Source organism: Zeus faber, assembly GCF_960531495.2.
Source record: "Zeus faber genome assembly, chromosome: 18".
NCBI lineage: Eukaryota > Metazoa > Chordata > Actinopteri > Zeiformes > Zeidae > Zeus > Zeus faber.
Window position 1 is genome coordinate 13,151,748 of NC_137210.1, and position 21,774 is coordinate 13,173,521.

General features: G+C 45.0%; 3 protein-coding genes across 5 annotated transcripts; 1 reads left to right on the forward strand and 2 right to left on the reverse strand.

The window, feature by feature from the left end:
• Positions 1-262: 262 nt before the first annotated feature.
• Positions 263-1,348, forward strand: coa5 (cytochrome C oxidase assembly factor 5). The gene is made up of 3 exons (XM_080018547.1): positions 263-447; positions 590-673; positions 1,034-1,348. The coding sequence occupies exons 1-3, from the start codon at positions 346-348 to the stop codon at positions 1,073-1,075; spliced, it is 228 nt and encodes a 75-aa protein (XP_079874673.1). The 5' UTR covers positions 263-345; the 3' UTR covers positions 1,076-1,348.
• On the reverse strand, positions 1,335-4,161 carry LOC307243657 (inosine-uridine preferring nucleoside hydrolase). Its single transcript, XM_080018546.1, has 7 exons — positions 4,099-4,161; positions 3,742-3,836; positions 3,131-3,318; positions 2,435-2,614; positions 2,249-2,360; positions 2,021-2,157; positions 1,335-1,913 (listed from the first exon to the last, which is right to left on the reverse strand). Exons 1-7 carry the CDS (start codon positions 4,140-4,142, stop codon positions 1,566-1,568), a joined length of 1,104 nt encoding a protein of 367 aa, XP_079874672.1. The 5' UTR covers positions 4,143-4,161; the 3' UTR covers positions 1,335-1,565.
• A 5,344-nt stretch (positions 4,162-9,505) lies between these two features.
• Positions 9,506-21,390, reverse strand: inpp4aa (inositol polyphosphate-4-phosphatase type I Aa; the record flags this gene model as incomplete). Of its 3 annotated transcripts, none has more annotated exons than XM_080019574.1 (22): positions 9,506-9,638; positions 10,027-10,181; positions 11,214-11,326; positions 11,445-11,542; positions 12,404-12,671; positions 12,767-12,890; positions 13,582-13,754; positions 14,919-14,948; positions 15,410-15,560; positions 15,642-15,941; positions 16,172-16,358; positions 16,470-16,578; positions 16,669-16,773; positions 16,884-17,014; positions 17,433-17,580; positions 17,680-17,770; positions 18,658-18,775; positions 19,807-19,886; positions 20,019-20,135; positions 20,240-20,358; positions 21,146-21,190; positions 21,291-21,390. In XM_080019574.1, 22 exons carry the CDS (start codon positions 21,388-21,390, stop codon positions 9,506-9,508), a joined length of 2,895 nt encoding a protein of 964 aa, XP_079875700.1. The 3 variants fall into 3 exon arrangements, with proteins under 3 accessions (XP_079875700.1, XP_079875699.1, XP_079875698.1); XM_080019573.1 differs by having other exon boundaries at positions 14,919-14,944; positions 15,403-15,560; XM_080019572.1 differs by having other exon boundaries at positions 15,401-15,560.
• Between the last annotated feature and the right edge of the window lie 384 nt (positions 21,391-21,774).

A 21,774-nucleotide genomic window follows, 5' to 3' on the forward strand; every position in this document is an offset into this window, starting at 1 on the left:
CAAATATACACTACTTACTTGCAATACGTGTCTTCAGTTTTATTCCAACTTGCCTTCGAAAACGTTTTGCAAAATTGTTATCAATCAATAGTGTTACTAATTTGTCAAAATAAAAATTAAATGCCGGTGCCTGTAAAACACCAAACAGATCTGCGCTGTCACGCCACAGCGTTACCGCAATACAGGCGACGACTACATTTCCCGGCTTGCAGCGCTCTCTCTCGCACACACACTTCCGTTTTCCCATCATGCTTTTCCAAAACAAACATGGCGGACAGCCGAAGCTGCCGTCGCTGATGGAAGCAACTGTGACCTGGGTCGATTGGAGTCGAGGTAGTATTTAAAATGCCGAAGTACTACGAGGACAAGGAGGAAGATGGCAGAGCTTGTGCGGGAATACGAGAAGACTTCAAGGCGTGTCTCCTCCAACACGACTGCGTTGTAAAGGTGAGCGCTCGGTTTCAGTCGGGACTCCGCACGATAAACGTCTTAAAATGATATTAAACCCCTCCCCGCGCAATTGAAAGAGAAGACAATCAACTAATATCTAAACGACTTCGGTGTATTTAATGGCTTCTCGTTTTACCAGGAGGGGAAAATGCCCAGCCAGTGCCTAAAGGAAGGTCACTGCAAAGCCCTGCAAACATCCTTTTTTGAGTGCAAGAGGTCAATGGTGAGTGGGTGGCGCCTGCTATGTACAACCAGAGCCGAACCACGGCGAGGGCGGTGTAGTCATGGCTGGATATCCGAGCTGATGAAGCATTTTAAAGATTCAAGAGAGCCGCCGTTTCCATGAGAAGTCCACGACTCAGAACGATCAAATGCCTCGTGTGGTTTACGAGCACTCTTACAATTCAGAACACGGATCTCACTAATCGAGAATACAGAAGGCTCCAGCCTATGTCCATTTTGTTCGTTACTTTAATGTTAACTTTTTTTTTTTTTTTTTTTTAAATAGCCTTATCATGCATTGTGTTGTCCAATGTTTTTCCCATGCCTCTGTGATCTAACAAACGTCTCCTATTCTCGACAGCTGGATACAAGGTCGAGATTCCGTGGAAGAAAAGGATATTGAAGGAGCATCCTGATCTTTTTTCGTTTTTAGTGCTGGTTCTGCCCCGTCGCCAAGTCTAAGCCAGACTTGAAATTGTAAATAATAGTTTTGCGAGTTGAATTCCAAGGGCACTATTCGTCCTGGTTGCAATCGGGCAATGGCTGGGATTTCATGCTCATCTTGGGACGTCCAGTCCCACTCCTTGAATGACTACAAATGAAAAAGCTTAACGCGTTGTTTATTTGATCAATGACTGTGCTTGTGTGTTGTGGAAAATAAATAAGTTAACATGAATTTTTATTTATTTTTCACAAAATCATTTCAACTTGGTTGTGATAATGCACCATTATTACATGTGTAGAAAGACACGGTGAAATTAATGTTGATGTTATATAAGGTAGTACAATTTTAAGTAGTGGTCAAAATGTTAGTCTTAGACTATGGAGACGAACTGTTAAACAGATATGCTAGGACCAACATCTTGAAGACAAGACACTGAAAGCTAAACGTATCATTTCAAAGCATCCATCAACATCTGCTTGAACTTTTCTAAGTCCACCTTCTTCATGATGAAGGCCTTATGAGTCTTCTTCAATAAGTCTATGGTATCCAATATCATCATTCCTCTGGTGTGCGTGCCCGTCAGCTCGACACTTACAGGATAGTGGTCACTCTCGATGATGAACGCATCATCAACGGCAGCTGCCATTGCATAGGAGTCGCATGAAATGAAACCTGTTCCAGCAACAAGCTCTTTTTGGATGCGTTCGCTCATTGACGCCTCGATGCTGTGGCGGGAGATGCGTTCCATGAAGCGGGCTTTCTCAGTGTCCTGAGCCAACCAGGCATCACAGAATTCCTGCGATACAGATGGAAGACAGTCATTCTATTGTAGCATGGAATGCATCTGGAATCAAAGACGTAACTTTGCAGTGTTTATGGTTCTGTGGTGGGAGGAACCCTTACCCAGGACAGTTTGCTGTAGCAGGTGAACTCCCAGCACGCCAAGTAAGTGGGGCACTGGTAGTCATTTAGCACAATGTATGCAGCTTCTGGGTCTGCTGCAAAATTAAACTCTGCACAAGCCGTTGAGTTCCCTCGGGCTTAAGATATAAGATGAACACGGCATGAAACCTAAATGCAACTTGGGTTAACTCAAATTTAAGTCACTCGTTAAAAAACATTTGTACCAACATTCAGTGTTTCCTCCCATGATGTAGAGACTCCTGATTTTGCTCGGTAGGGATGGATCCAGCCTCACAGCCAGAGCCAGATTGGTGAGCGGTGCTGTGGCAACCAGGGAAACCTGGCAGACACAAATGCCTGCATTAAAGGAGTGTACACAAACCTCCATAGCGCTGTCACGCTGGTATCACCCACCTCTCCGGGGTTCTCATTCACAATCCGGATAATAGCCGATGTCGCCCCCTCCTTCTGGACCATGTCCAAACCAGGGGCATCGGGGTCTGGGGCATCTCCCAGTCCATCCAGCCCATGGAAGTGTCCCGCATTAATGACCTTCCCAAGGAGGGGCTTTGCAGCCCCTTTGAATACTGGAATCTTAGACACAGATGTCAGTCAAACTAAAGGAAACAAATACATTCTTTGATCTGCAATTCATGGAAAATCTAAATATTATGAGCTGAGATAAGATGGAAATCTAAATTAGAAAAGTCAGTTTGCTGAGGATCAGTGTGGTATTTGCAGACCAAATGATCATAAGCACAACTTGTCCAGAACAAAAAGTTTCCCTGTTGGTTAGTATTTGAAATGTTGCAATCTGCAACGAACAGCACATAGCAGCTGCCAGAGCTTAAATTTTAACTTTTTTAACTGAACTAGTTCCTGCAGTTTGGCCTCTCGCCGTGTATCAGCGGAAACAATGTAACGGTGGACGGCTCTCGCAGCTCATCACATGATGTTTTCATAACATTGCCCACTGATGTCGGAAAACAGTGACACTCCTGGAATTTGAATTCAATCTCCTGCAGACAGCCAAAAGAAACTCCGCATCGGTTCTCAACTCGGTTGCATAAGCACACACAACAAATGAAGTAAAAAGCGATGCGGCCGTACCTCTAGTCTGTGGCAGGCTTTCAGAACACGCAGGGTGTTTCTGCACACGCTCTCCACGTCGGTGTTTCCGTGCACACAGGTGATGCCCAGTACCTCCACGTTGGGGGCGGCCAGGGCCAGCATGATGGCCTGGGCATCGTCCACCCCACAGTCCACGTCCACCAGCAGCCTCCTGTTCATCCTGGACCCTGGAGGCAACAGACACTCGCTGACAGAACACACCAATTCCCCCTCCTCTACAAATATATATATATATATATATATATATTTTTTTTTTTTATAGATAGATAGATAGATAGATAGATAGATAGATAGATAGAATTCATCTCATTGCCATCTACTATTCTAAGTATCTATTTCAGGACAACCATGCTGGATTTATTTTTACATTTCTCTGGCATCTTTAATTCATTTTTTATTTCAATTTTTGTTTTTTGTTTTATTATTTTTTAATAACCCAGTGCTCACATTTCTGAGGACAGACGGGTAGATAGATAGACAAACAGACAAAGAGATAGATAGCTAGATAAGTAGACAGACGAGCAGAGAGACAGACAGACAGACAAGTCAAGTTAGGTCAAGTCGCATGAATGAATAACGGGAAGACCCACCTGTAGTGGCGCCTGACCGTGTGGGACGTTGCAGTGAACGGAAAGTTCGTCGTTTTGTAAACTGGTGCAAATGTCTGTCAGATGTGGACGTCCACCTTTGACCACAAACAATGGTGGATCAAATCGATTACGCTCGTCCCGTGTTCATAAAAAAAAAAACAACAACAAAAAAAAACACCTTTAAAAGGCTCCGCGGTTTTTAATGAACGCGAGACCGATCTGACGTTCAATCAAAGCCTGGACTCAGTAAGTACATCAACCGCTTGAGAATAGAACCAAGATAACCAGCTTATTTTCTATCTGACTGCGTGAGGGATGAAGTAAACAGTTATATAACAGTACATCTCACACACTTACCGCCAACAATAACTGGCCATAAGACGCCCCACACATAGCGCCATAGAAACGTACAAATCGCACTCTTCCGCTTCCGCCACGCCTTCTTAAAGACACAGTGCATTCCAAAGGCTGCAAGTTTGTAGTGCTCAACAAAAAATATCGCAACAAAAACTTTTTTTTCAATGATTTTAGCTTTTTATTGCAATCATATTCTGAATCGGATTAAATATTGTGGAATTGTATACATATATATATATATAGTATATATACAGTTCGTTTTTGCTCCTGTACTAGCCACAAGTCAGTATGATATCGACCTTGCTTCAAGAAAAACATGTTTTATTCAATGTCATGGAACAGTACTACACTACCCATAATCCTAAAGTGTACCAGTGACGTCTCTGATTGGTGGAGATGATTACCGCACTGACTGGTGGGTTCATTCAAATTTTCAGCAAGGTGCTCATGCAAGCTACATGTACAGTATATCATAAATAAACGCTGACATATATACAGTTAAATTGTATCTATGAATGAAATTCATAGTGAGGGTATGACCGTATATACATGTTCTCGCTAAATCTTGAATTTAATACTGTGACAGACAAGGGGGCGTGGTGAAGCCAGGCTTCCCGCCGCGGCACAGCTGTACTGGGTCTGCTCGCTCAGCCTCATTAGCGTTGATCGGTCGGACCCGGCTGGGAGAGTTTTCTTATGTGTTGTTTGTCTTGCAGTGGGGATCGCGTGGTGCAGAACAATGAAACACCTGCGGACCAGACCGCGACCGGAAGGAAACTCAGACTTTTCCTTTTATTTTATGTTCCCATTTCGACCAGCAAGCTTTTTTGTTTATGATTAATAATAAAACTCTCGCCATGTCGATGCCCGACTGCCAGCAACACCGATCTGCCAGCTGCAGAAGCCCTCGCTAAGCTGGAGGACAAGTGGGACTTCGACCAATGCCAGCTGGAGCGCATCATTGCCAGTGTGAGCTCCCGGGAGGATGGGGCGCACCCACCGTGGGTGGTAAACCTCCCAGCCCATGCCGCGGGGCTCCCTCTTCTTTGTCTCCCAGGAGAAGCGGACCGGTCCCGGCTCTACACCGCCTAAAGGGGCCCTGCGCCAGGAGGCGCCACCACAGTACCACCGCCATCTCTGGGACACAGGAGCGCCATAGGGAGGAGGTGGGGCTGGTCCATACCTCGACTGGCAGCTGGCCTGCCACCACCAACTGGTAGCCGGCATGAGGACCATCCCCACGTTTGGCCCCTGGAGCCATGCAGGCTTTACCAGGAACCCCCGTGCCGTCCCTGCACCCGGGAAGAGAATGTCCGCTGGACCGCTGCGTCCACCCCCAGGACCCAAACGGGATTCAGCCCGACTCTCCCAGTGGCCTGGAGGGGAACAGCTGGGGCTACACCGCGCTCACAGTTGTCGCGGGATGCCCCTGGTCTTTCCCGCAGGGTTCCCCTCCAGCCAGCCCAGGGGAGTGCTGACATCTACCAGCCGGGTCCTGTTGCGCAATGGGACACTGTCTCCCCTTCCCGTGCTGTCCCCTCTCTGTCCACCATTAGCTCTCAGGGCGGTGCTGCCTCGGGCCCACAGACAGCTGCTGAAAGGCGTGGGCAGGGGGGCTGGTGCTGTGGGCGACCCGACCATGTTGGACGAGACTGCGCCATGATGGAGGTTGGACAGGTGGGTCGTGCTGCTGGTCCACCGGGCCAATGCACCAGTTGTAAAGGGACCTACAGTACAACATACCGGTAAGAGTACAAGGGAGTAGACATCAGGCTTTGCTGGACTCTGGCTCTTCTCAGGCGATGGTCCAGGCTCCAGAACATCAGTGCTGGTTTTATGACAGAGAGGCTCGGCTCAGGCAATTTGCACCGTGAGACAAAGTGTTAATATTGCTCCCTATGTCCAGCTATAATTTACTCACGAAGTGGCAAGGGCCCTTCGTGGTCACATGGTGGGTTGGGGAGGTAGATTATGAGGTTGTGTGGTCGGAGGGGGGGATGACTCAGATTTATCACCTTAACCTCCGAAAGGAGTGGGAGGAACGGGTGTCCGTGGCCCTAGCCACCAGGGTGATCAAGGGGATGAGTTGGGGCCGGAGGTTCCAAAGATGACCGATCCCACCCCGGCCCTTTCCAGTAACCATCTCTCGCCGGACCAGAGAAGTTTTCTGACGTCTTCTCCCCCCTGCCAGGCTGCACATCCCTCATTCACCATGTGGAGAGGACCCAGGGGGTGAAAGTACACTCCTGGCCATACCACCCACCTTAACATAAACGCCAAGGGGGTGATAGAGGAGACTACAAGTGATAGGTGTAGTTCCATCATGCTGGTATGTAAGCCCGATGGGTCGGCCGCTTCTGTGTGGCCTACTGAAAGGTGAAGACGGTGCGTATTTGATACTCCGAGTCGACCAACTCCTTGACCGGTTAGGTACGGCTAGATCTTTTTATGATTGTCGCCAGAGTCGACAGTCCTCCATCCACACAGGTTATACCCATTTGTAACGGGCTGTTCGAGGCCCCAGCAACCTTTCAGAGACTCATGGACCGGGTCTGATCCATATGCCGCCACCTACTTAGATGACGTAATTATTCACAGTGACATGGCAATAATTACATGGCTGGACGGTTCCCCGGCCTGGGTATGAAGCAGACGAGGGGGCATGGTACAGTCATGGTCTGCAGATGACGGCACTGGCTGCTTCTTCCTGCCGTGGCCCAGCTGTACCCGGTCCGCCTAATCAGCCGCATTAGCGCTGATTGGTCGGACCTGGCTGGGAGAATATTCTTATGTGTTGTTTTGTCTTGCAGTGGGCATCCCGTGATGCAGGACGCTGAAACGCCTGCAGACCAGACCGCGACCGAGGAGAAACCTGGACTCTGATTGTTCCTTTTATTTTATGTTCCCATTTTTGCCAGCAAGCTTTTTCCAGATTTGTTTATGCTTATTAATACAATTCTTGCCATGTCGGCGCCCCACTGCCAGAAAGACTCCTTCTCCCTCCCCACAAATACATTCAATAGATACATTTTTGTGACTATGAGCACAAAAAAGCAAAGCAGTATCTCGCTTTATTTGTGCTAGAAATAACTACATTTAAACCCATGCGTTTAAAATTTTAATACACCCATGCCCCCCCCCCCCCCCCCCCAATTCATAGGAAATTTCAAAATTGAAATGCATTTGTTCAAATTTTTCTCTGTGTAGCACAAAAAAATAATTGTGCTCTGGGAGACGACTCAATAGATTAATTTTCATGAAAATGAGCACAAAAAAGCGAAAGACCGGGTTAGTTTCTCAATCAATGTAATAAAACCAGGCCTTGGTCATTGTTCTTGAAGATAAACAAAAGCTTGACCAATCTGTTTCTTTAAGTTTGTGAACAGAAGACCTAATTTAGAGTTATAACGTTGTTTGTTTACATTGAATACCTTTTATTAATTATTTCACAAGTTTGCATTTCAGACACCGCTGAGAGTGGGGGCATATCCACCATCCAGGTCAACTCAATTGCAACTCCAGCCATAAGCCGATCAGAAAAGGGTCATACATTACCTAACATAGTTATAATCAAGGGAATAAACTGTGGCAGCTTTTGGCAACATCTTCAGTACATCAGCATAAACTGTTTTAAGCAAAATAATAACATTTCCAAAATAAAATCCACTGTCTGTTGGCAATTTACAATTACATACATTGGCCATTTGTTGGATAGTTGACAACAGTTGCCAGTGAGGTGACAATAATGCAATTCAATATTCAACTTAATTTAGAAACATTTGTTCAATATGCTCTGTGCAGGTATATTATAAAGCAATATGTGTGCTCATTATCTACATGCATGTTAACTTAATTAACATCCTTGAACATCTTTCTGGAAATCATACATAATTATATTCCAAGTCCTGATTTTAAACGGTCTTTTCACACTTTGTTTCTAGTTTATTTTTTTTTACTCAAGCACAGTGAAGAAAACATGCAGTGTAAACCTGCACTTAAATGAATAATCCATATGGTGATAGAATAATGTAATATATTACATTTGAACTGACTGAAAAAAAAACAACCCAGATGTTATTTGAAAACTTTTGGTGTCAGGAATATTGGAATGTCAGGAAGCCATTATGAGCGTATCGATCAGAATTGAGTTTTGTGAAAGATCCGTTAGGTCTGCGCTTACTAGACAGACAGAGCAAGAAAGAGGGGAAGCGAGAGGGAGACAGGGGAGAGAAATTATTTGCTAAAAGCTCTTAAACGAACCAAGATAACTGCAGTGACTTTTAACTATCTTCTTTAATGCAGAGAATTGACTGCATGACCACCAGAAGATGAAACAAAACAAAAATACTTTGCAAATTGTGGTGTGGTTTAAGCAGCCACACCTCTCTTGGGTCGAGGTAATTGGGCCCCGGATCAGAGGTGGCTGTACGCCTGTTGCTCGGGGGAGAGCCTCTATCATGAGATGTGTCCATCATCTCCCGGCTTATTACATCTTGCCACTCTCTGCAATAAATTGTAAACATCTCTGCCTGTGTCCCTCTTCGGGCGCCACTGTGGCAGTTCCGCCTGCCACACGGCACCCGGGTGGCATTTTTCAGACACAGAGACTGAGGCAGAGCTGTTGCAAACACACCAGTTTATTTCAGAGATTGGCAAGACGTAGCAAGATGGACACATGTCATGTTAGAGGCTTTCTGCGTGTGTGTATGGATGGGCGATTTACCTGTTGATCGATGATCAACTCTGATCCCTGGCCCCAATTACCTAGACCAAAGAAAGGTGTGGCTGCTTAAAACACGCCACAGAAATCTAATGAGAATACATCAGCTGTCACTGTTATTATCATTAGGTGTTTTTTTTCTATAATTAATATCATTAACTATGTTTATATATATATATATATATATATATATATATATATATATAATTAAATAAATACCACATCTATCCTATAGTGTGTCATTAACCCTTGTTTTATAAAGATGAGACCTGTACCTTAGAGTAAAGTCGAAAAGACCTAAATCCATACCTGCTGACAAGCTTCCTGTTGCTATGACTGATACGGCAACGCTGGTGTTTCTACACTGCTTACAATGTAATAAAGAAAGCTACAACTTTCAATGGTTCATCCTATGTGTTGATCGTCATCAGGACACAGGATGGAAAACACATTGATTTAAATCAGAGGCATAGGAGAGGGACACTGCTATAAAACAATCTACATTATAGTACTGCCACTTTGACATTGACCTTATAAAACAGTGACTAAGCACAAAAACAAAGAGGGGTGTCCGTTTTGTGTTTTGTGTTTTGTGTTTTGTATTTTCGTTTGTTTTGTGTGTTGCTATCGCTTCCATCCCCCTCGTCCGGCAGATCCCTCTCGAACACGGGTGAGGCAGTGAACAGTTTAGGTCTCTACTTTCCCGTACGTCCCCTCGGGTGGACGGTACTGCTTGGGAAAGGACTTCAGTTGGAGCGAGTTAAAGGCATATTTACGACATCCCACGTTCTTCATGGTGTTCTCTCTTCTGCAGCCCTCACTACGGATGGAATGGGGGAGGGGGAGAGCAGAGGATCAAGGAAGAATCAATTCAACCGTCAAATATAAATGGGATAATGCGGAGCCGGTCGGTCATTACGCAAACTAACCCCCGACAGGGGGATCGCATCACTCAGAAGGGGGTTATTTTGCACAAACGACCAGCTGGCTATACACGGCTGCTTACTAAATAAAATAATACATTGAGATAGAATACTGATTTTAAATAATTTGATAACTAACATGCCTAGAGCAGCAGTCATTATTAACAGACAGCTGTCATTATTCAATAATAGCTGACAGCTGATTACTGCTATTGACCAATTAGAATGGAGTACTCCACGGTGCCAAGTGATAATATTTGATGAGGGTTCAACATGGCGGCTGACCTGCGCATGCAGTCCAGGGCCTGGTAGAAGACCTGCGGGGCCAGGGCGTGCTCCTGCTGCAGAATCTGACATTGCTCCAGGGTGAGCGACATGGCTGTCCGGTCCTTGGCGCTCTTGCAGCTTGTAAAACGCACGCCGTTCAGACGCCGACACGCCTGCGACCGCAGTTTGGGGCGAAGTAACAGAAAGGTTTCTATCATCTGTTTAACCATCGGAGCCCAATTAACAATGGGCGCGTACCTACAAACCGCGAGAAGCACAAATCTGTGCGTAAATGAATATTTTCCACCACAATTTTTCATAGCCACTTTGTAAAGCCAAATTGTAGCTTGAAAAGGTAAAGGAGCCATTTAGAATTCACAAGACTGTCAGGATCCTGACCTGTGCCTGTTTGTTATCTGGCTCCCTCGGGCTCCCCCTCTCTCTCCAGCTCCCTCTGTCCCTCTCCAGCTCCCTCTGTCCCTCTCTAGCTCCCTCTGTCTGACTGCGGTTCCACATCCCTGCCACTGCACATCTGTCCCCATTCTGCAATCTCATCACCTGTCTTCACCTTCCTCGTCACTGCTCTTGTATTTAACCTGTTCCCCATTCACTCTGCACTTGTCTTGTGTCGATTCTCTGCCTTATTCCCTGGACCCTGATTTCTTGCAGATAAGTTTGCCTTTTGACTGTTCCCCTGGTTTTGACCCCCGGATAAAGTGTTGAAGAACACTTTATCCTTGCACCTACTCCTGAGCCTCTGTTGTGTCCTGCATTTGGGTTCACCAGACTATATTGTAACAAAGACATATTTGATATATCACAAGTTTATGCATTACTTATAGACAGTATGTGTGTGTGTGTGTGTGTGTGTGTGTGTGTGTGTGTGTGTGTGTGTGTGTGTATATGTATGTATGTGTTGATAAATAAGGCCCAATATGTGCAGTCAGTTTATAGGATATGTAATTTTTATTTTGCTGACAGAGCTCCGTCATGTAAGGTTGTTGGTCAATAAAGTAGCTAAAGCCAACAAGCTCCCTCATGTGGCCGGACTTTTTATTACTTACTGTGGATAGGAATATAATTTTAAAAGACCGCGAAAGAAATTCTACAATTTGATTAAGCAACCCAATTCAAATGTCCTGCACCCGACCTCACTTGAAAAAAAAAAAAAAAAAAGTGGACATACGATGCTCGGAGTGCCTTACCTCGGCCGCTTGCCAAAGAATCTCCACGTTCTTGTTTTTCCTGGCATTAACATTCTGGCTCAACTGCTTGAGCAGCTCCGATAGGCCGGCGGTACTGCGGGAGCGGGGCAGGCCTGAGGACACAGATTGAAGAGTCAGATATTGCACAAAGAGTGAAGAGTCAGATCTTGCACACAGAGGGAGTGAGATATTATTAAGGATGTTTTTAATTCCCAGGCTAAATATACTCACAGTCCTCCGGCAAAACCTCTTTGAACTGGTCGTAGTAGGAGCTGAGACGAGCCACATTCTCCATGTTGATCACCTCCTGCAGCGACGTGTCTCCAAACCTGGAGACACATGGACTGGTGTTCGGATAGAGTCTTTACAGTCAGGGGGGCTGCCAACCAAATCTTAAAGTGTGACGTCATTATTATTATTTCTTTCTTTATAACCATGTTTAATATAGCCTAACTGCATGACAAGATGCCTTCATGGTTTGGTCTACTAGGCCTACACATTCTCACTGTTTCCCTCATGAACAGTTAACTGTGTCCCATAGCACCCAATGATCCATACCTGCACATTCATTCAACCACTGTATTCATTCAAGAATTCAATCAATATTTATAGTCCTCTACGTTTGGCCATTCTACCTCACTGCCGCTTGCCTGTTGCACACACGCTAAAATATATTTGTTTTTATGTTTTTTATATTTTTATTTATATGTTTAATGTACATAGTTTTGTGTAAAAAAAAATATATATATATATAGATTTTTAAATTTTGCTTTACTGTTATCCTGTAAAGTACGAGGAGTCATTGAAAACCACAGTGAAATTACTTGTACTGTATGTGTGAGTGTACTTGGCCAAAAACGCCTGATTCTGATTTGACCCATTTTAACCCACTGTTTTGACCCAATTTTTAATTTTTTTTCGTTTTAATTTCTAACTGTTTACAGACTTCTGCATCTAAGACACTATAGCCTGCATCTGCCGCTAGGGCTGTCTCACCCATTCAATCAGATAAATCACAATTGCTAATTTTAGGGTTAGGGTTACTTTCCTCTACTTCATCTTCCTCCTGTTATTCACCACTCTATCCTCGTCCTCCTTGATATAATGCCGTTCTGACTCATTTTCCTCAACTTTGCTCTGCACTGCACTTTCAACCCCCTCTTTTTTTTAAACCTTGCCTGGTGACTCACTTCTCAGCCAGAGTCTGCTGTTCGTTGATGCCGACGTTGAAAAGGACGGGCTGCACGCGCAGCAGCATCCCGTTCTGAATCTCCCGTGGCAGCGTGTCGAACATGGCCCCCGGCAGCGGAACCCTGACGTTGAAACCGTTCCTGTTGCCGGTGATCACCGGCAGCATGTCCGGGCCGAACGCCGACGTGGCCTGGGTGACCTTGAAGGTCACGTTCCTCAGGTCTGTCACGCCGACGCTCATGTCCTCCAGCATGGCCAGCTCCTCCCCTTAAAGAAACACAATCGAATGATGAATACTCCCACAGTAGGGCATGAGAAAATGACATCGGACCTGGCGTATCAGCAAAAAAAAAAAAAATTACCGTAGGTGCTGAGGAGACCCTCGTACTGCACCAGGAGGCCGATGGTGTGCAGCTGCCTGAGAAAGCCGCCGTCGCACAGAGAGTTCCTCAGTTTGATGGTGAAGCCGCAGATCAGCGCCGTGAGCTGCGATCACAACAACTCATCAGTTCATTGTGTAAAGACTTGGGCTTGGTATCGCAGAGGCTAGAAGACGCGAGACGCACTTAATCCTACCTGGATCCAACAACAGTTTCCAAATTGAGAACTAGGTATCAATAAGATGAATTGAAGTGAGTCTGAATGGGGAAACCGCTGCCAATACCAATAACTGTGCAATACACTGTAATAATATTGTGATAACATTGTAATAACTTAGATTATAGACACTGTGATCATTTGGAAATAACATCTCAATATCCATACATCCATTGTTATCCATACCTGTGTTATTGTAAATATAAATCTAGTCATCCTGGACACTACAAAAATATCCATCTATATTTATCTTTATAACAGGCAATAATAGCAGTGATACTGTTGCTTGACTCCCTGCCATAGCCTTTTAATGTAATTTATCCTGTGAATAGATCCACATTTTGTATATTCAGTATATTTTCTTATTCTTTTTATACTTATTGTCTGTACAGAAAAGCACCAAACTTGGACCAATAAACAAATAGTGATTGTGATTGTGAATACCTAGCACTGGGGACTACGTTTTATGTTTTTTATTTCATTGTATTTTTTATTATATTCTATTATTATAATTTTTTTTAAATAACCAGACAGCTGGTGAGTGTCCCCGTGTGTTTTCCCGCCCAGCTGGCCGACCCACCGTCTGGCAGAAGACCACGTCCCGGCGGTACTGCAGCGTGAGGCTCAGGCCGATGGTGGGCGCACTGTCCTGCATCAGCAGGAACACCATGGACTTCTTGGCCTTGTCGCTCATCAGATTCACGCAGTCTGTCAGCGTGGTGAGGAGCGGGTACAGGGCCTCACTCCACTCACCTGGAGACAGAGCCAAAGTTAGACTTGTGTGCTTTTAACAATATTTATTTGTGTTTTGGGTATTTGGCGAGCAAAGATCTTGATTAGGAAAGAAACCCCCTTTAACACCCAAAAAGGTGCAATATGTAAGGCCCTTGTTACACATGCAGTCTATCCTTGAAATGTTCAGGAACCTTTCCTGCATGGGGTCATGCGTGAATGAGAGCAGGGATCGATATTCAGGGAAATCCGCCAATTTCCCACCTCACGACCTCATTACACTTCAGGAATAATTACGGTACGGCTGTGCTGTGAATGGAAGCAGTAACATTGCAGGGACATGCACATAAAGGGTTACGTCCGTCCGACAAAAGACGCTTTCACATGGAGCGAGTGAACCAATCACAAGACTTCGCTGATTAAGTATTTGAGTCCGCGACTTGTTTGCGGTTGCCTTGCTAATGCTTTCACGGGTGATTTGATAACTAACAAGCAATACGAGTTATTTTGTTTGCAAACAAGCTCCTTTTTTCAAGAATGTCTGGAACTGGAGAGATTTAGAAGTAAGGGAGCTCCTCTCAATGAGTGCAGAGGGTGAAATTGATAGGCAGCTGTCTGGAACAGTTACTGTAAAGATGCTGTAGAGTACGTCAAAACAACAGGAATTCTGCGTGAGCGCAGCATAATGAGGCGGAAAACCTTAAGTAGTCTTAAGTAAGCTGAAAAGTCTCCGGAAAACGTTTTCAGGTGTTTCTGATTCAAGTAGACAGCGAAAAAACATTACTTGTCTCGCAAACTTGTTGAATATTGAAATCATAAGAACATTGGCACCTGACAAAAACAGCTCTTTGTCTGCCATGTTCCTGAAAATAATATGAGACGTCTTCCGCCGCGTACACGTACATCCAGCTTTGCCCCATCTTCTTCTTTTTCTGTTGAGTTTTATGGTGGTGGGCATCCATACAGTAAGTGTTACATTATCGTCAGCTGCTGGACTGTCCCTTGCCCCTTCTATTCCGGCATTGCCATGGCATGTGTGAAAAGACGCAAGATGGAAATCCTGAATGTAGCTGCATGTGTGAATAATGAAAATAACTAGCGGTGCTTGCAAGATTATCAGTAATTTACCGGGAAATATATGTGAAATAGGCTTTAGCCACATCCAGCCTGTAACACATCTCTTACCTGGGGAGGTTTTCTCCACTTCTGGGCTGTCTAAAGATGAGAGAAGGGAAAAATGTGAAAAATAACATTTTACAAAACAGAAAACAAAACTGACTTTTGAAATAGTACATCATTATTTGCAGGATTGATGTAGAAAAGATAATGGCACCACAATATGGATGAAGCACGTTATTATAGGAATGAACCTACAATTCTGAACAAAGGGATGTAAAGCACATGCAGAACTCGGGTGAAAGAATGATGATGACGATGACGATGATGATGATGATGATGATGATGATGATGACGATGATAGTTTCGTTTCTCGTATCTTGTAACTTGTATGTATCGAGAAAGTTCCCGGGTTGCTATGGATATCTCATGACATGAAAACATTCCAATAAACCCACGACCTTTTCGAACAGGATTCTTGAATGACCATATAACAGTATATGATGGTCATAAATTGGAAACTGATGAAGAAATTCCCTGCATGTCTGCACACAGCATACCTTTCTTGGCCATGCTGCCGGACTCTTCGTTGGCGAGCAGGAAGACGTCTTCGGAGCTGCTGTCGCTCTCCATCTGTTTCCTCTGTAGGAGCCGGGCTATCCTCTGGATCACACACTCCAGGCTCTTGTCCACGTTCAGCCAAACCTTTCCCTGCGCACATACGGGCCGTGAAACACGAGCGTCCACACTTTGGAGGAACAGAACCAAGACAGATCGGCCGCGGCCCCTTACCCACTCCTCCTCGTGCCAGTCGGCTTGCATGGAGGCGCGCTTGTTTTTCCCCCCCTCGCCCCCCTCTGGTGGCGGCGGCAGCGGCAGTGCAGTGTGTCGAGAGGGCGAGGGGCCCCTGCGAGAGGGAGAGATGGGTCCGTGCGAGGGGGAGCGGGACGGGGAGCAAGAGGAGGGTGAGAGGGAGGACGAAGAGGGCGAGGGAGGGCCCTGCTGCTGGGAGAACTCTGGGCGGGCGGCGGCGAGGGCCAAGATGGCCGACGACAGCAGCTTGCAGTCGCACACCGTCACAAGCTGACGGGTCTGGAGCAGGAAGAACGGGAGAGAGAGTGAAGCCATTCGTAAGATTAGATTAGTGTGTGCAGGATGTTTGTGCTTTTCTTTTGTCATGCAAGATGCAGCATCAGCAGAATGTGAATGAGATTTGAATGCGATGTATGTGCATTATTATTTTTAAACACAATGGGAGTGGCAAGCTAAATTCCATTAATAATGGATTTTAAACCCCAACAGAATAACGAGCCTGGACCCACCTTTTCTGTCAGGATGGCCAGGGTCCTCTCCAGAGCGTTGGCTGAGCGGTCCTTGGCAGCACGGGACAGACGCTCGGTGTAGTAACACACCTGGGTCTTCAGGGTATTAATCTGACCGATCAGCTCCTTGGCTCGCACCACGTCCTGAGGAGGGAAGGCTGCCGCCGCCTTGCTGCCCGAGCCAGCGCTGTGTGAGGGAGAGAGATATAGAGAGAGGGGGTGAAAGAAGGGTAAAAAAAAGGCAGTGTCTCGAGACCCAGAATTCCCGGCTTCATAGAGCTGTCATGGCTCTGCTCACTGTTTCCGGGCTTCCTCTAGTTTCTGGAGCATCTTCCTGAGGCCGCAGCTTTTAAAGCCCTGATGATGCGCTGCGGGTGCCCCGATGGTCACTACGTCATACGTCCGGTCTGAGAGTAGGGGAAAGAAGACAGTAATATAGTAAAATGTATAATTTTATTAGTCCCTTCACAAGGCAGACTTATGGACACATCACCTACCGTAGCCAGACTCCCCCTGAACCCTCATTCTCTGGACATGCAGGTTCGTGGGGATGAACTCCAACTTCTTCTCCGCTTTCAAGGTACTTGACTTAAATGATGGACCTGGTGGCAGAGACAGAGGATAAATGGTTATCTAGTGGGTTAAAACGGGACGGAGAGGGGACACGGAAGTTATTGTTCTTAGACCTATATGAGTTATAAATGGTGCTGACCCTTATATTCGTGCAGGTCACTGATGGTCTCCTGGTACGTGAGGATTATGGTCTGGTACTGGGTGATGATCTCCCTGCGTAGGTTCTCCCAACATGGAGACAGTTCACCCAGCTCCTCTAGCTCACACACCCTGTGGAAACACACCAAATACAGTACAGTTAAGACCGTCTCATACAGAGTGACTCCACAGTAAAATTAGCTTCAGCTTCCTAGAATTAAAATGACGTTATGGGAAACCAAAAAGGGGAATGAAACTGGATAAAAGCAATGTACAGATAATTATACCAATGATAATACCAGCTCAGGGACCATCAATTCTCAAGCCCATAATTCTAAATGACATAAAAAGCCATTAAACAGGATAGAAAATTCTAGAGGTCAATGACAAATTCCATTAATACTCATACTGAAGCCAAATTATGGTCTTTAAAGAACCGGTCCTCAGCTCAGCCAAGCTACAGCCATTCTCTGGTGCCCTTGAAACACGTGCACCCGCAAACACGCACACATACACACCTCCATAAATATTGGGGAACCTCACGGCTCACCTGACTGCGTCCTCCTCCAGCAGCAGTTTGACAAACTGCCGGGGTATGTGAAGGGACAGGACGCTCTCAGCCATCTGCTCCAGGATCCGCAGGTGGTTTCCGTCCGTGGTGGGGAAGCGGTACATCCGGGACATCACGCCTCCAAACACTGGAACAAGTAACCCGAGATCATATATGAAGAAATCACTTCAACGCGTCAACATGTAGGGAGATGGGCCTGGAGTTTAAATTGAGCTGACACACTCACCGGCTTTTAACAGAGTGTCTTTACATAGAGACGCAGACTTGGATTTAATGGCCATGGACTCAGTCAGGCTCTCGTCAACCGGGAGCACCATCTGATGAACACACACACGCATGCACGCACGCAAGCACACACACACACACACACACACACACACACACACACACACACACATTTCAAGGGAAGTTTCTAACCATACTGTATGGTTTGAATTTTCCAACACCCGAAAATAAAGATAATGTTAAAAGATCAAAATGATATGAGATATCCGCACGTAAATGGTTGGGGGTCTTGTCATGTGCGCTGAGACGGGCTAAAACTCAATTTGACACCTCTATGGTCCTTTAAGGGCATGATAACAATACAACCATGTTTTGTTAAATGGATCAAGGTAGGAAGACCATTACAAACCAAAATGCATGTTGTAAAGGAAATAAAAAACAAGTGTTATACGTGTTAAAAAAGGTGGTTCCGAACTTTTCATCCTTATTGCCTACCTGTGATGTTATTGTTGCCAATAAATATTATTTTATGTTAATCCATCTCGATCAAATCCTCAAATAATATGTACAGTATGGATTGACAGCATGAAGTCCAAAATAAAGATCAATATCCAAAAATCATTGAATATTACCTTAAGGAGGTTTTAAGAGGGCGCCCAGCAAAAAGGGAATTGGTGCAACTGAAGTTTCTAAAAGTGATCTCAAAAAGTAGATGCTCTGGAAATACTTCTAGTTTCAGGTATCACCCCAAATGGTATGCATCAGTCTGCAGCGTAGACATTCGCACAATTTTTACTTCTAAATCAAGAACAATAAAAAGCTTTCAATCTGAATGCCTGCTGAGCTGAGGGCTCTAACACAGTTAGAAAACATTTTTTTATTCATTAAAGGATGTTCCAACCATGGATATGTACAGATACACAGATTCATATGCAACTATCCATGGTTTCGGTCATTAATCCTTTGCTTTATCACTCACCCGCCCATTCACGGTGTCTCCCCGCTGTAACCTAGCAACAGGGGCCCGCTGCTCCCGTTTCTCCTCTATTTGCCAGGCGATGATGGTGACGTTTCCCACGCGCTCGTTCTCTGCTGACCTGACACGTGACATCATGGAAGTTCAGGATCCCAATTATATATCCAATATATTATATCCAATAAAACATTTTTATAATAACAACAAAAACAATAACAACAATAAAAATAATAACTATAGCTGCAGGCAGCAATACACAGGGTCAGTTATCGACACCAATTACAAATTTTCAAGTTCCCATGGAACGTAGCATCAGTTTGTGCAGTCGTTTGTCTTTACATCAGCATTACTTCTAAAACGGGTTCAACTTTCCGAGTTTCCATTGACCGCAGCATCAGCTGAGGCAGTTTGTAACGACGACAGAGCCTCCAACACGCACCAGGGACCACAGTATCTTTTTAAGGTGTACTGCGGTATCAAGCAACCACGGTTCTGAACCATAAGCCTTTCCCATTTCCCAATTTGAAAGCCCCGACAAGCGCCTTCCTTTGCCGCGTGGCGTCAAGAGGCTTTACCATGTGTGTTTCTTTAATCAATAACGTGAAATACTGTATACCACAGTATTTTGGTAGATACCGTAGCGTACTATGAAATTTCATACCGTCGCATCTCTACCACGCACCACGAATGACGGAAATGGACGTTTGGAACCACAACCTGCACATTTATTGTGGACTGGATAATGATGTCACAAAGCGTCTTACTCCACAAACTCCCGACCGGCTCCACCATCCAACCGGAAGTTTTAGAACATCGGCGCGATTTGATTCGTTCCAGGAGCGGGGCCGTTTTGTGACATCAGTCCGAGTCATATAAGTCCAAGTTTTGTCACGGAAGTCATTTGCATCCAGTGACTTTTCACAAATTTGTGCTCCAAATGTACATCGACATTGATCAAACTCAGATGACAAGACGTCTGTAACGAACGAGACGTCTTCTAACGGGACCTCAACCATGTCCGTGTGTACGGCGGTTGCCGTGTTTCAGATTCACATTTAGCCCCGAAAGACGCCAAGAAGATTAATAATAATACAAATCAGAGCAAGAACAACAATTTGGAGTAAATTATGAGAGTTTTATAATTGAATTTACCTGAGAGTGAGGTGCAGTCTGTGGTGCTTATCCTGGAGCAGCTCCTTCACAGAAAACATGGCTGACCCTAGCATATACATCTGTTGCACACACACACACACACACACACGCGCGCGCAAAATTATGAACGAAAAAGACACACACGCACACAACTTCTGACATGCACTTGGGGAATTGAATGTGTTTTAAATGTTTTTTTAAAATGTACTCACTGTGCCCTGGGAGCGGTCCTTCACATCGTACACGGAGAGCTTCACCTGCGTCTGCTGGGTGATCAGAGAGTCCTGGAAAAAGGCGATGCTGCTCAGGTAGATGGGGTTACTGGTGCCCTGGGGTTAGAGGAGATGATTTTTAAAATATATATATATATATATTATTTACAAGGCAGAGAGAAGACCCATGGGAAAACAGAGAGGCACAGATATAAAAGTACCTCGATGATCTCGGTCTGAGCGTGCTTGGTCCAGAAGGCCTGCGGCGGGGTGGTGCAGCTGACTGCCACGAAGCTGGTGGGCTTCCGGTCCAGAGCCGGGGTGACCAGCTCACTGCAGGCTGCAGGGGTGAGGGGCGAGACGAGGGGGGAGATTACGATCACTCATCCTGGATTTTAGGAAGGATGAGTGACAATTGGGTTTTTTATGGTTATCTACTGCCAGAAATAAAGAGCCACTTTGATTTAGTAAAGTAAGTGACATTTCTGCTATATACCTAATTGTTTTCTTTCAATGTTGCAGTGTTATCATGTACCAAGTTTAGACATTTTTTTGTAATATAACACAAAAGCTGATATAAAATAACAACCAATGATTTAAACTTTTGCCAACTTAATATAAATCACATTTCTCAAACTTCTGTAAGAATGTGCCATTCTGTTTAAAGAGCTTTCTTTCCACCTTTCACTTCCCCCCATTAAAGGTGAGTGAGAATATCTGCATCATGAAATACCAGAGTTATTTTATAAGGTTTTATAAGTTGCTCTGAATATGGAACTAATTCTTTCCAATCCTTTTTTTTTTTTTTCCCACAAAACCCTGCACACTCTGTAAACTTAAGACACCAAGTTTTTGTAGACGGTGTTCAAACATTGAGTTGGTAAAACCCCATATCATATCTTGGACACAACTCTAAGACTGGAGTTTTCATCTAAATCCATGTAACTTGAGGATTTAAATGGTTTTTTTTTGCAAAAGTTAGGGGAATAAATTGCTTCCAAAATTGTGCTTCCAAAGACACACAAATATCCATAATACAACTCCCATTCATATACTTGATATCAAATATATATATATATATATATATATATATATATATATATATACATATATACATATACATATACCCAGACTGAACTCCAGCACAGGCTCGTCTGGATCCTGACTGTTGCCTAAAAAGATGAAAGAGGCAGAAAGAACAGACAGAAGAGTCACTTATTTGAAAGACAGGTCGGTCATTTCCAAAATGCGTGGAGCAGAAAAGTTGGTTACCTGCCAGCGTCAGCCCCATCATCTCGGCGGAGAGATCGAAGGTGTTGGCCCGGTAGACGGACCAGGGCCGGTGGCGCGGGCTGCGCTCCTTCCCCGACATGGCTGCCGGACGTGGGGCGATCGGGGGTGGAGGAACTGGAAGCGAACGTCGTGCGTGCGCGTCTTCGTTTGTCTGCGGGTCGATCTCAGCGGTCGCTAGTTGGTCCCCTGGTAAAGCTGCAGGATGAGAGAGAAGAACAACAAAGGAATGAGCCGCCCATCGCCATGGAAACAGATGATGCAGAGCGGATACTATTGATGCCGTTGTCTGTTCATTCAAGAGGATGGACTCGAGTGGACTAGATGCACATCGCTAGAAAGCTGGATTCAAAGAATGAGGCTGTTGATTCTAAGACCACAGTGTTGTTTATATGGCGCTGTCAGAAAATATCGCCTTCAATTTGAAGATGGCGTTTTTTTAAGGCTGATCACAAAATGGCGAGTG